Source organism: Paralichthys olivaceus, chromosome 17 (assembly GCF_024713975.1).
Source record: "Paralichthys olivaceus isolate ysfri-2021 chromosome 17, ASM2471397v2, whole genome shotgun sequence".
Lineage (NCBI taxonomy): Eukaryota > Metazoa > Chordata > Actinopteri > Pleuronectiformes > Paralichthyidae > Paralichthys > Paralichthys olivaceus.
This window is the reverse complement of record NC_091109.1, coordinates 20,203,739-20,217,290: the sequence shown is the minus strand read 5'-3', so window position 1 is coordinate 20,217,290 and position 13,552 is coordinate 20,203,739. Positions and strand designations below refer to the sequence as shown.

The 13,552-nt window shown below is 43.1% G+C and overlaps 1 protein-coding gene across 7 annotated transcripts in view; it reads right to left on the bottom strand.

The window, feature by feature from the left end:
- LOC109639611 (collagen alpha-1(XV) chain-like) overlaps window positions 1-13,552 on the bottom strand; it is a 48,551-nt gene that overhangs the window by 13,719 nt on the left and 21,280 nt on the right. For 3 of the 7 annotated variants that reach the window (XM_069512534.1, XM_069512536.1, XM_069512537.1), the window contains exons 3-16: window positions 9,219-9,466; window positions 8,971-9,141; window positions 8,667-8,798; window positions 5,255-5,329; window positions 3,751-3,843; window positions 2,518-2,656; window positions 2,248-2,291; window positions 1,878-2,093; window positions 1,687-1,713; window positions 1,418-1,480; window positions 1,144-1,224; window positions 784-831; window positions 534-677; window positions 242-328 (exon numbers count right to left, since the gene is read on the bottom strand). In XM_069512534.1, coding sequence (XP_069368635.1) covers window positions 242-328; window positions 534-677; window positions 784-831; window positions 1,144-1,224; window positions 1,418-1,480; window positions 1,687-1,713; window positions 1,878-2,093; window positions 2,248-2,291; window positions 2,518-2,656; window positions 3,751-3,843; window positions 5,255-5,329; window positions 8,667-8,798; window positions 8,971-9,141; window positions 9,219-9,466 — 1,568 coding nt within the window. The remainder of the gene's footprint in view (window positions 1-241; window positions 329-533; window positions 678-783; window positions 832-1,143; window positions 1,225-1,417; window positions 1,481-1,686; window positions 1,714-1,877; window positions 2,094-2,247; window positions 2,292-2,517; window positions 2,657-3,750; window positions 3,844-5,254; window positions 5,330-8,666; window positions 8,799-8,970; window positions 9,142-9,218; window positions 9,467-13,552) is intronic. The other 4 variants (XM_069512538.1, XM_069512540.1, XM_069512535.1 and 1 more) reach the window with 3 other exon arrangements.

Here is a 13,552-nt window from a genome sequence, read left to right as displayed (position 1 = left end):
GTCCATTCACACAATTAGTAAAAGCCTGTAAGACAAAAGACACATTTCCCCCAACACATGCTACAGCGGAGACCATGTTCTGAAGCACACGTACACACACACACACACACGGATACACAAGGTGCACACACACACACACAATACTGCACAACAAGCAGTGAAGGAACATGGGTTTTTTAAAATAACGTTGGGGGAAATACTGTCTTTTCAGCCCCTTAGATTTGGGGCCAGATGTTTATACCTGACCAGACCCTGAACCAGACCCAGAACCAGAACCAGTCCAAAAACCAGAACCAGACCCAGAACCACTAAACCAATCCACAATCACCTGGAAACAGAAGCTTGGTCAGGAGAGTGATCGTAAGACGAGAAAACTCATGTTGAAGATGAACTTCCACAAGCTGATAGATATCAGATATTCATTTCTAACCACCGTCTTTCATATTTTATATATTTTCTTCTTTTATTTTGCTGACAGAGCTGTCAAATGAAAACCAGAGCACAGAAAAAGGAGGAAAGAACGTTGAACCTACAGGGAGTCCAGGTTCGCCCCTCTCTCCATCCTTCCCATCTTTCCCAGGAACCCCAGGTGGTCCAGGAAAGACGTCTCCGGAGGCGGTCCCTGGAGTCCCTGGAGTCCCTGGCTGTCCAGGTGGTCCAGGAGGCCCTGGAGGTCCCTGATGAAGCAAGACAATACATTTAAAAGTTTTGGAAATTGATTGAAAGACTTTAAGATGAGCTGTGTCAGGATAAAAGATTTAAGTTAAAAAGACTTTAACTCACCCTAAGAATTTCTGCATCGCTGTCAAACTCTTCAAATCCTGACCCCTCCTGGTGAACACATGACATGACAATCACCAACAACTCATTAATGATCACAATTAATCAGATATCATATGATGGTTTTTATTAATATAACTGGGGAATACAATTGGCAGTGAACAGAAGTATAATTAACATTAAATACTTTATAATAGTAATCATATTCAGCAGAATAAAGTTTTATCAATAAATGTTTGGATTGTAGCCTGAAGCTCAGCTCGCTCACACCAAAAAGAAAAAAGAAGCTGAATCTGAACTTATTTTATGCTGAATCTCCAAAATAACTTTTAACTGTGTTAAAATAAAGGTTTCATAATTTACCAGGAACATGGACCCCATGCTAGTTCGGCCTGGAGGTCCAGGAGGCCCTGGAGGACCCGGTACTCCAACACCTAGATCACCCTGAAGAAGACACCGTGGGATAATTGTTTATTAATTTCATTTTCCATCATTGTTACTGAATTATTCTTTTGCTCATTGTATTACTCATGTGTAGGATTGGTCTTTACATATAATATTATATATATTCTATGTCCAGTAATTGTGGTATTTAATGTTAAGTAATAAATGTGAGGATAATTTTTTTTTTTTTTACCTTTTCTCCCTTAGGACCAGGCTCTCCCTGAAGTCCTGGGAATCCTGGAGTCCCAGTTGCACCCTGGGAAAGAAACAGCTCAGCTCAGTATACCAGAGACAGAGTCTCATCATCATATCATGTAGCACGCTAACACTTTATCCAGATATAATAAACTGTAGCACTAAATTAGCAACCGTATGTGGAAAATGGGACATTCCTGAATTACTTTTCCCCAAAGACACTAAAATAAGACGCCATATAAATCTACAAAGACTGGAGAGACTTACCGGCGAACCAATTTCACCTTTACTCCCCTGGAGACGAGACAAAAATAGAAAACCATTCATTTGACTTTCAGAACTCACATAAATAACAGACTCTGCTCTGAATAGTTCATGTGATGTTTTATAAAAATAGAAAGTGACGTTCAAAAACAGAACATTGCAAATAAAGTGAAGAAGAAGCGTTTACAACTCACAGGCTGTCCGTCTTTCCCTGGTGCTCCAGCAGGACCTGTGGGCCCCTGTGTCCCCTGTGGACCCCGTGGTCCCGGCTCCCCTCCCTCTCCATCTCCTGAGGCTTTCCCCGGAAGGCCAGGGGGTCCTGGTGGACCAGCCGGACCTGGATCCCCTCGCTCGCCTTTCAGCCCCGGAGACACCTGGAGGGACTGAGCATGAAGTGGATTCAAATTAATCTAGAGGAAAATAAGAGATGTGATTACACCAACATTAATTAAGGTAAAGAACAGACTCATTGGCTTTGAGATACTTGAGTATAATGAAGTAATAAGCTGCATCTGGGAGTAAAATTAGGTTAAAGTACACATCTGAGAATAAATAAGTACTTACAGTGCCTGGTACTGAGGCTGGAGTCGCCGTCAGAGCGGATTGAACTGTGACAGAGAAACAATTTGCTCGTTAGACATTAATCACTTTGATTTTAAACGAATACTTTTATTGTTTATAAGGTTTATTCTTTCTTCTTTTTAATCAAAGACAGAAATAAAAGGTAGAAAAAGAGATGAAGGTCACAGCTACATTGCCTTTATCACCATCTGCTGGTTCATTTTGAGAAGTACACTCCTGATGGGACTGATTTCAATGAATTAATGAATTCACCTCTGACTGTGCTCGTCGCCTCCTCTTGTCCAGACGTCTCCTCAATATCTTCATCATCGTCATAATCCCTGCGTATGGACGTCTCAGTGGGCGGAGCTCGGACCGGCGCGCTGTAAGTGGGGTCCAGCTCTGGGAGGGGCTTTAAAAAATAACACGGGAGAAATAAAATAAAAATCAAGATCAGATTTGTTTTTCGTGGAAAAAACTGAATCAGACTTGTAGACATTTAGTTACTCCAGGTTTTACACAGGACAGACTCTGCAGCTCGGAACGGGAAAAGAAGAAACACAATGTTATCAACAGATGTTTTCTCTAAGTCCACAATGATCCAGGTTCAGACTTAAAGCAACATTCCACATGTTGTACCAATCTGCCTCACTGTGCTGCCTCGCTGCAACTTTACGTCTGCACTGATTCGACAAGATACACGGTGATGACAGCGAGTCCTGACCCCATAAAAACTCTCTGTCCTGCTTATGAATGATGCCTGAAAATGAAAAGGGTTTCCATCTGTCTTTTAACTCCGCTGATACGACTCAGGGATATTTCTCATCCCGACGGATCAGAACGACTTGGTTATGAGCTGTCAAACCTCTTTGTTCCATGTGTTTGAATCTTAGAGACGTAAGACCGAAAGGATCTCCAGAGGGCAACAGAGAAGTCAGGGTCAAATTTAATTTGGGCCACACTGGTGTGGATTTGAGGAAGAGAATCTGAGGTAAATCCCCCTGATTCCTTCTGAAAGTCTGTATTCATGGGCCCTTCAGCAAGGCACTGACATCTCCTGAGACCAAAATCTTCTGGTTTGGATGTGAGGTGATTCTCAAATTTCAAGACACATCTGACACTTGCTTTTAACGCACAGTCACCCCTTTAACTTTATTTTTTAAAGTCTTCCCTATTTTATTTTAGAAGCATTTCAAAGTATTCTGATGAAGATAATTAACCGTTTCGAATTTGGAAGACATCACAATGCCAGAGCGACCATTTTTCTTGTGATTAAGGCCAAGTCATTTTCTGTATTCTCTAAAGTTGTATAATCTTTAGTCATTATATCTTTCTCCACTCTTTTTTTTTTTCTTTCTTTCAGAGGAGGCTGGCAGAGAGCTGCACATTTCACCATGTTCCATTCTCCAGCAGACCTAAAAGGATAAGAGTTGTTTTCTTTGGTCCGAGTCCAGATCAGCTAAATTGGAATGAGTGCCTAAAACGTGTGTGTGTGTGTGTGTGTACCATGGTATACTCTCTCTCCTCCACAATCTTTTTCACTTCTTCTCTTTCTTCAACGTCGTCATAGGCGTCATCACCACTTCCGTATCCAGAGGCCTGGAGAGAGAAATGAGAGTGGGGTCCAAAGATAAACATGGAGAAAGACAGAAATGATTAAACACTACTTAACAGACAGATTTTATCTGAGCTCAGACTGTGGGATGAGAAAAGTGGATCAGGAAAAAAAAAAAAGAATGAAAAGGAATTAGTTTATACCCAGTGTTTGGTTCCCACAGTTCCAGATTGTTCAAATTCAACTTAATTTAATTCACTCACATCTGATGCAGCTAAAGCTCTAAGCAATAATCGAGGAAAATACATGGTGCAACATAAACTGGTGCTGAATATAACATGCAAATCTAGAATATAAAGTATAGATAGAAATGCATAAATTCAATTTACCATTTTAAACTGAGATTATAGATCACGTATTAAACTAAACAAAACACCTTCTATCAGGAAACGGGTTTGAAAACTACTTAACATGTAAAATAATTTTAAAATTGACAGATGAAAGAGACTTATTCTCACTAATCACGCTTTTATTCCATGTAGAAGAAACTAAACTGGGATGAAACTCAATAAAAATAATCTTAATCCATCTCTAATATTCAAAGTCAAATTGATCTAAATGTGAATATAGACTAATTGTGTGCATTAATCTGATTTTATGAAACCCTTCAAACGCAGGGATTCACTCCCATGCAGCTACAACAGCATTAACAAGGACGGACAAATATGTTGGCTTTCACTCTGCATTCCAGTTGACCCTAAATTTGATGGATGGGGCTGAGGTCTGGTTTCTGTTGCGGAAGAAGTTGATTGACCAGCGATAACTTGGAAATCATGAAACTGTGGATCTGGTTTTCTGCAGATGAGCGCTGTCATGTGAACACGTTCAACATCCTTTAACTGGAGCAAATACAAGAGGTGGCAAAAGCAAACCGCATTCTTTACTCTTCTTTAATTGTTTTCACGGAGGAAATGTGTACGAGGTATTGAATGAGGTATTATTAATTTAAATAAGGTCCAGGGATGGAGAATGTTTTGTTGATTCTTCACCTTCCTCCATGTTGTTGTAATTAAAATGCATCAAGACGAAAGTAAAAGTGAAAATGTTGAGGAGTAGAAAGTTCAGATAATTAGATAATTAGTAAAAAGCCGACAAAAAAAGTATATAATCAAGTATAACTACCTGAAAAATCGACTTAAGTACAGCAGCCAAGTATTTGTACTTCATTACGTCCCACCTTGGCCATGCACATAAAGGTGATAGACTTGTCTGTATACTTTTGGCCAGATAGTTTGATGAAGTGCACTTTTTCCACCAGTAGAGGAGGCGATAGTTCCAGGTTTGGTCTACAGAGGATGGTGTGTGTACTTCTGTCAGACTCAGAGTTTTGGGTGTGTTTTCAGATGTGTGTTTTCAGATGTGTGTGTGTGTGTGTGTGTTTTCGTGCACACTCACGTAAGGATCGTCCTCCTCACACTGGTCATCCGGGGCCGTGGGATCTGACTTCAACACCAGCTGCTGGATGGAGCCCTGGAGAAAGAAAGAGGAGGAGAGGAAGAAGACAAGAAGAGTGTTTTATGTTGCAAGGTAATTAAGTTCATTCTGTCTCATTAAAAGTTATTGAAGCTGAGCGGAAGTTTCCCACACACCGACACTCTACCTCCGACCTTCAGCAGGACATCTCTGTCCCTCGTTAGGCCAACACGTTAATACACACGCTAACATTCACACGTCAACATCTCTCGGTGAAGCAGGTGTGTCGTGCTCTGCTCCAAAAAAGGGATTGTTTTTACAAATTCACGTGTAAAATACTTACACGCTTATATCATATTACCAGCTGCTGCACATGTCAGCGGACCTGTGTACGTGTTAAGACGGTGACACTTTAACGCAGAAACAGTTCAGTCGTGATTCATGCAACTGCACGAACATCAGTGCTTCATTAGGCCGAGATTAATGAGTGGAAGCTTGACGGGGTCATCAGGCATTAAACGCAACAATGGAGCTGTGAATTCTGAGCTTCTGTTCGGGGCGTCGCATCTCTAACAGAACTGTGAACCCAATTATTAAGTGCTTGCACGAACTTGTTCACACGTGCAACACTGAGCAGTTCTCTACATCTGAGAGTCTGCGGACCTCTCCTCTAATTAAATCGGCAAAAGGCAATTTCAGCCAAGTTTATTGATATTGACGTCAGGCCAGAGGACGAACACCTGTTTTTAATGGAAACACGGACGATCAAATTCAACAGAGGTGAAGGAGTGAGAAATGGAGAGATTAGAGGGAAAGAGCGAGGGAGGGTGGGTGGATGTGAGTTGGTGTAGCGGCTAAATCGGAGACATGTGTTTGTGCAGCAAACAAAGAAGTTTGTGCCGTACAATCTTCAACACGTTTACGATGTGAATTCGCCCTGAAGTCAAACCACAGAATCATGGATGAATGATGGAGGACAGTTTGTCAAACTTTTTTAATTGCAGGAACATAAACACTTGAAGTCAGCGAGTGTGGATGTGACGTTGCCGAGATGTTTGAGTGACACGTTTATAATACAGATGACCGAATCCTAACTAGCTTCAGCCTTCAGAAACTAATACACGTGAGGAGACATTAGAGAACAGCAGATATTGTTATTCACAGCGACTCAAGAGGATAAAATACCATGTTGCTGCTAACATTAAAACCTGTTCACAAACTCAAACTGGAAATAAAGATGGAGGACACTGTCCCCGCTTCCTCCCGCTACTCCGAAACTCATTTCTTTTACAGTATGAGGCAGTGGAGGTGTGTCGTCCATCTTTATTTACAGTCGATGATTCTAACAGGAATAAACAACAATAAAGAACTTTTACAAACAAGATGCAGTTTGAAACGTGGACGATTCTGAATAGCTGCTGTGAATTTCAAACTTTACACAGACGAGTGTCACAGACGAGTGTTCACATGAAGGTTAACTACTGACCGCAAACTCCTGCTCTGTGTGTGCAGCTACTGACTGAGAGAGAGCTCACGTCATGTCATCACCACTGACTCCAGGGACAACACACATTTAACTCAACAAGTTAAGTGATATATAAAAAGTTTTACAAAAGTAGCCTCTCTTCACCACAAGTCGTCCCTAGTTAATTTGATAACAACGTAATCACTGTTATTTAACGTTTAAACCTCATTATACTCATCATTCATTATCTTTTATGGCTAATTCCAGAAAAAAAATCAATATAGTAATGTTTTACTAAAAGGTGGAGAAAAAACACTGGCGCCAAAAACACAATTTTATCCAAACTGCCATTTTTATAAGATTCCCAGGGTGATTTTTTTTGACATTATGAGTAAGAAAAACACATTGAGCTTCTGAGGGAGAAGCAGAGGACTCGTAAAATGCATTGCACACTAATGCTCCCTCGCAGATACACAAACATTTCCCTGCACCCAGCATGGAAGCTAAGCAAAGCAGAGAAGAACACGAGTGAATACGTCCGTGTGGCAGGAGATATTTTAGCTCATTTGTTTGCATGCTCGACTGCAGGGAAATGCTGTTGCTGCACGGCTGCAACCGATCTCCCCGGGTGGAGAAAGAGGATCTCAGACGGAGCTGCCAGTTCAAACACCGAACAGCTGGAGACCAACACTTACTACTGGTCTCTCTTTGTGTGAGGAGAGGGAGCAGTAAAAAGTGATGGAGCTTTTTGGGAGGAAGAAGATGGACAAAGAGCCTGATGTTACTCATCAGGCTCGCTGGCGGCCTGAGCTATATGTTGGGTTTTCTGGTTGACGCAGTCTGCTTGGTTTTCTGGTTGTGAGTTACAGATATCGGTAACAACGGGCCTGAATTGATTCATGACACTATTCTTCTGTTAAAGAATATTTTTCTTGCATTTTTGTCGGTAACTTTATCTGTCAGAGCTGCTGTTAAACCACAGTACGTCGTAGAAAACTTTATTTTTTTTTAGGTTGTTTCAGAACAAAATCACTCCCCCTCTGAGACTGAGAGATTCCTGAATAAACACACACGCTCCCTCTGCCGAGCTCCTGCACTTCTTTAAATCTCTCCTCCATTAAAATGTTATTGAGTAAAATAAAGTTGCTTGGCGATAACCACTTCTTTCCATCGTCCTGGCAAATAAAACGTCTTATTTCCGTCACATGGACTCACGCATAAACAGGAAGAAGACGAGGCCTGGTTCGAGTTTTTAAGGTCACAGGTCGCGCGTTTTTTGAATTTAGCCACTGGCCATGGGGTAAGCGAAAGAAAATGCAATCAAAATTCAATTAAATTGCTGAATTTGCACATTTTAAGACTTCGGAATTTAGATTTAACATCTTTGAAGCTCACCTTTCTGGCTGCACTTGCTAAACCTTTGCAGATACATCGTATCGTATAAGCCGTTCAAGATGAGACGGTCGTCTACATACCAAATATGTAAATCACATATGAGTTATGTGGTCTCGCAGGATGAGGCAGCGCTCATAAACACAAGCCGTCATTCATCCCTCGTCTCCTGTGGTGGTCGTAAAGCTGCCAACAAAGACTATTGTGTTCATGTCTCGAATGTAAAATAGGAAACCTCCCAAAACGCCACGTTTGTCTGTCTGTTCCACATCTGCTCTCAACTCGTTTATCCAATGCATCAGAATCTGGGAATTCATAGAACTTCTATGAGACACAGGAGAGGACATTTTTAACTGATGATGTTGTGAGAGAAGTGGGACACAGGATCGGGAGTGTCGCAGCTCAGGGGCTGCATCCTTCGAAGGCTGCATTTCCAATCTCGGAGGCGCCTTCAGTGTCGCCCGAATCGGGACACAGGCTGTACGTGCACACACATGAACAACTTCTCTAGTAAATCCAATCCCTGTCCGGACTCACCACAAACTTCGCCAGGCCTGTGCCCCCGGCGTTTCCCACAAAGATCCCGGAGCTGGCCTCGAACGTCAGTGGCTTCGGACTCCTGGTAAAGGCAACCCGGTGATATTCCTCACAGTCCATGTAGAGACGCACCTGAGAATCAATTTACGAGCAAAACTCTCATCATCTTCTAACTTTACATGAAGTGTAGAAATCAGGAGATGCAGCCAAAGGTAGAAACTGTACAATTATGATTAACTGTCACGAGACACACAAACATTCTTCACCCAGACAAAGAAAAAGAACGTTGCACAGCCCCACCCACCTCCGCCCCCTGCACCGTCAGGGTAAACCTCGCCCATCGTCCCGTCAGGTCGCCCATTTTGAAGGAAGCTGCTTCCTGGGTCCCAGCTGTCGTTCCTGGGTCAGTGTAGTACAACACGACCCTCTGGGAACCATCCTCCACTTCTGACAACGCTATACCTAAGTGCACAATCTTAACAACAAGGTGTTAAAATTAAAAATGGGAAGAGACATATGTGAGTGGAGTTAAACACAATCCCCGTGACTTACTTTTTGATAAGCATCTGTGATGGCGAACAGCACGCCACCTTGCCGTGTGGTGGGTTTGGCTATGACCGTGACGGCGAAGTCATTGTAGAACGGGTCGGGGATGAACGACTTTGTGAGGCGGCCCACGTTGGCGTCCGGTCCGAAGCTGTAGGCGGGGTAACCCTCGAAACCCGTGACAAAGGAGACGGAGGGGGGGAGGGGGACGCCGATCAGCTCTGTAAGGTCCAAGGCTCCCTGGGAACCGCGCTCTGCAGGAAACAGGGTGGGAACCGTGTTAGAGGACGGGGGAGATGAAAATAAATGTCAGTGACTTACTGACACATTTACATGAGGAAAAATAAACAGATGAAAAGTCGAAAAACAAAGGAAGCTGCTGCTCGACCGAGAGGTCACGCTGAGCTGTGTCTGAACAGCAAGAGTTCAACCAGGTGAGCCTCAATTTCCCAGATTTCTTTTCCACGGCACGTGATCTTTAAACTGATGAGCTCTAAGCATCTTTGCTTTGGTCACACACACACCACATCAAAGTTTCCCAAGAGGGTCGAGACGGAGCTTCCATCTGTCTTATGCCTGCACCCATGTCATCATACGCTCATGCACGGCTGAATGCACATTTGCGTTATATCTGTCCGTCACCCACTTTCTCCAGCACGCCACAGTTATCATATCCCCGACAGACACGCGAGTGCTTTGTGAATCCCCACCTCGCACAACACGTCTTTTCTCCTCCTCTCTCGGTCAAACACACAGACTCAGTCCCCACAACACCTGGTTCTCCTTAGTGGGACGACCCCTGCAACAATCGCCTGTTGTTATAGTGCGTAGGTGCAGAGGGCATAGACGGCGGGCATCTGGAAGGCATTAGCATCGACTAGTACACACGTGCTGCGCAGTGGCAGTTCCTGTAAATTAGGCTTTACCACATGGTGTGTGTGTGTATGTGTGAGCGAGAGAGCGACAAAGCCAAACAGGAAGCGGGCCCCCCCCCCATGCAGTAATAGGATTGAAACCCCTACAGACTGCGGCAATTAAAATACATAACGGTGACGTGCATTTCTGCTGCGTAACCTTCACCACAGCTGATGAGAGCCACGTCATGAGCTGAAACTCAGAGCTGCCTCTGCTGCAGACTCTGCGACGGTGGATGCAGTGAAATCCAAGCCGGCTTAAACATGTGTCGATATTTTACAAATAAACTTCAACTCATTTCCAGAGGATCGAGAATGGAAACGTCACATCCTGGAGTCAGAAATCTGTAACTGGTTTCACCTCGAGACGCAGGCTTTTGTCTTCTCCGCTGTCAGAGGGAGAAGTTCTGCCAACATTCCCACAGCTCGGCCCGTCCCTCCTCGTCGTGTTTGTCCAAAAGTGACATCACTGCAGATGTTCCTCCTCTGGGTCAGAGACGTAACAGCTGGACAGATTGCCATGGAAATTAAAAGATGTCGCTCAAGTTCTCATCGTGCAGCAGCTCTGCAGCTTTACTGTTTGTCCCGTGTGCTGCATCGTCCCTGAGCCAAACTGTGTCTGTCACCAAGCAGCTGATCTTGTTGGAGGAATTTGGCTTCACTTAACGGGATAGTTTCAATTTAATAAAACCAGGATTAATAATGGGAATGAAGCTGTAACAATATGAAACGTGTCAGCGCAGGACGACGTCAGCTGTGAGTAATTCCAGTCAGGGTGGGACTTCTCGGAGTAATCAGGCTTGGCTGAGACTGAGCACCACCTGCTCTGGAACTGGGCATGAGAAAGAGAGCGGAGAAGAAGAAGGGAGGCTCAGGAGATCCAGTACTTGTCCTCTAGCTAATGCTCACAGTGCTATCATCAAAGTATCATGAATGAAGTACAAGATGCTGCCAGGTGATCAAGTCTTTGAGTCACTGAGGAATTACTGACTTCAGTGAGGTGAACTCCCTGCTCTGGTTGCATGTGAGAACATGCAACATGATTTCGGTGCGGAGCCATGATGCAATGATGCGTGTTTGCACTATTTTATTAGAAACAAGGACAAGAAACCAAATTAAAGAGAAATGTGAGTTATTGGGTTCATTGTGCTGCAGGTGAATGAGGTTGTGTGTTTGTCGGTTTCTGTTTACACGGTGTCTCGTGGTTGTGTGCCTGCTCTCCTTCCAAATGAGAAACAGACAATCCTTGTGTGTCCTTCAGTGTCAGAGCAAAATCAAGACTGTAATAAACACATTAACACCTGTGAATGGGATTGATGAGGTTACTGATGGTAACACTGATGTTTTCCATATTTCGCTCACATCATTCCGTCCTCTCCAGACTAAAGACAACGTGTGTGGTGGGTGTGTAACACAACTGTCAAACTTGTGAGTTTAGCTCAGACTTTTTCGAAGTTGAGGTCTGATCACAAAGGGGAAAAAGAGAAAGACAGAAATGTGGGTCATAATAATGAGGTGGTGATGGATTTTATTTGGACAAGTCTAACTGGGCCGGAGAACCTCGGCTGTCAGTCAGAGCACAGCAGTTTGTAATGAGCTGCCACACATGACGAGAGGCTCCGAGGCTGGAATCCAACCAAACCTCAATCATCTCTGACTCCAAATCATCACAGGTCGTCAGACACAGGAACACGTCCACGGAACTTAAGCCTTCACCTCTGCGTACGTGCACGTGCACTACGAGCACTCACAAGCACACTCAGCCGACGTTGCAGCAACGATCAAGAACAAGTGGGTCATGAACTTGATTCGAGCATTTAAAGATGCGAAACCTCAGAGTGACGCGGTAAATCCTCTGCGGCTGTGGTAACGCAGAAACACGCTGCCGCCGCCCACACAGCTGCTCTCTTTGTGTGATTGTCTTGTTTTCATAAAGATTTAAAACTACATTGAGTTGGACTGTGAACTTGTGTGAGGACACATCTGCCAGAAGTTATAGCAAAAAAAGCTCAAACACTCAAGATAACAGCCAGTTCCACACGAAACAAAATAAAGAGATTGCAATAATGGGGAAAAGAAAAGCCGGTAAACAAACAATAGGGCAAACACTGACGTAATACAGATGTGAAATTGCTAATTTCTTGCATTAAAAGTTAAGCTCTTGCTGGTTGATATTGAAATATTGACTGTCCCTGAATTTTTCTTGTGATGTCTGCTATCGTGAAAAGCAGGAAGTCCTCTCTCTCTTAACGTGCTGCATTTCTTATCTTTATATTTCATACTCTGTCGTCTCCAGTGGGAAAACAAAACAATGAAGGAGAGAGAGAGAGAGAGAAAAAAAAGATAACATTCCTGCTGTCACATTCAAGTAGAAATGTGAGATTAAGTCATGAGGAAGCACCTGCACATGTGACTCCTCTGTATGTGAGGAATGTGATGCTCAGACAGGAGTAATTCAACTATTTCACAAAAGTTAATGCAGCAAAATTTAAATATTAAAAGTAGCATCCCCATTAAAAAAGGTATTCAAATATGAAATTTAACAGGAAACAGACTCTTCAGGATTGAGCTCCTGTGGCAGGTTGTTCCAGCGCGGGCACAAAAACAAAGAAAGTCTCCAAGTCAGAGAGACACCAGATCTGCTCAGTCTGATGCAGGCGAGTTTTATCCAAAACAGGCAGTTTGTGGTCGATAACACATCAATTATTACTCATTCCAGTGGGGAAACGCTGATTGCATTGTGTTGCAAGCACCTTAATGCAGCAGCTGAACCGAATGAGCCACACATGGAAACGAGTACTGGGAGGACGTGCTCAGGATGATTTGTATGGGAAAATGTCGCCTACTGTTTAAAGAGGGGGTTCTGTGAAATAATGATTTCATAATATCATTTTCTCATATCTTTGTTTCTATTTCGCCACGAGGGTTTGTTTTTCTGTCTCCACTGCGATCGAAGTCAATAGAATTATGTTTGTCATCAATTTGAAAAGAGACTATAATGATATTTTTCAGTGTTTCTTTCCTCTACTGTGTTGCGTAGGTTTTGTAAAGGTTCGGCAACTTTAAGAAGTTTAAGAAGTAGTCTGCACGTTAGGCAGCTAGTAAGGCACGTAACCTCAACTTGTGTTTTTGATGTACAAATACTTCACGACTGTAAAATAACTGTAAATTCACCCCTGGTATACTGTAGTTTTTGGGTAGCACAGTTACAATGGAGTCGTTCATATGCTGAGAAATGCAAATAAATGTGTGGAGCTGCCACATGAGGTTTCCAACGTGGGAAGTTAAAGCAGCTTTCATGTACAGCAGACGTATAAAAGAAAGCTTGTTCTGTTTGGTAAATCCTAAAAAAAAAAAAAATGATTTAACGTCGAGGGGCTGCAGCTTCTTTTGAACTGAGTCTGACCTCTTAAAAAAAAAAAAAGC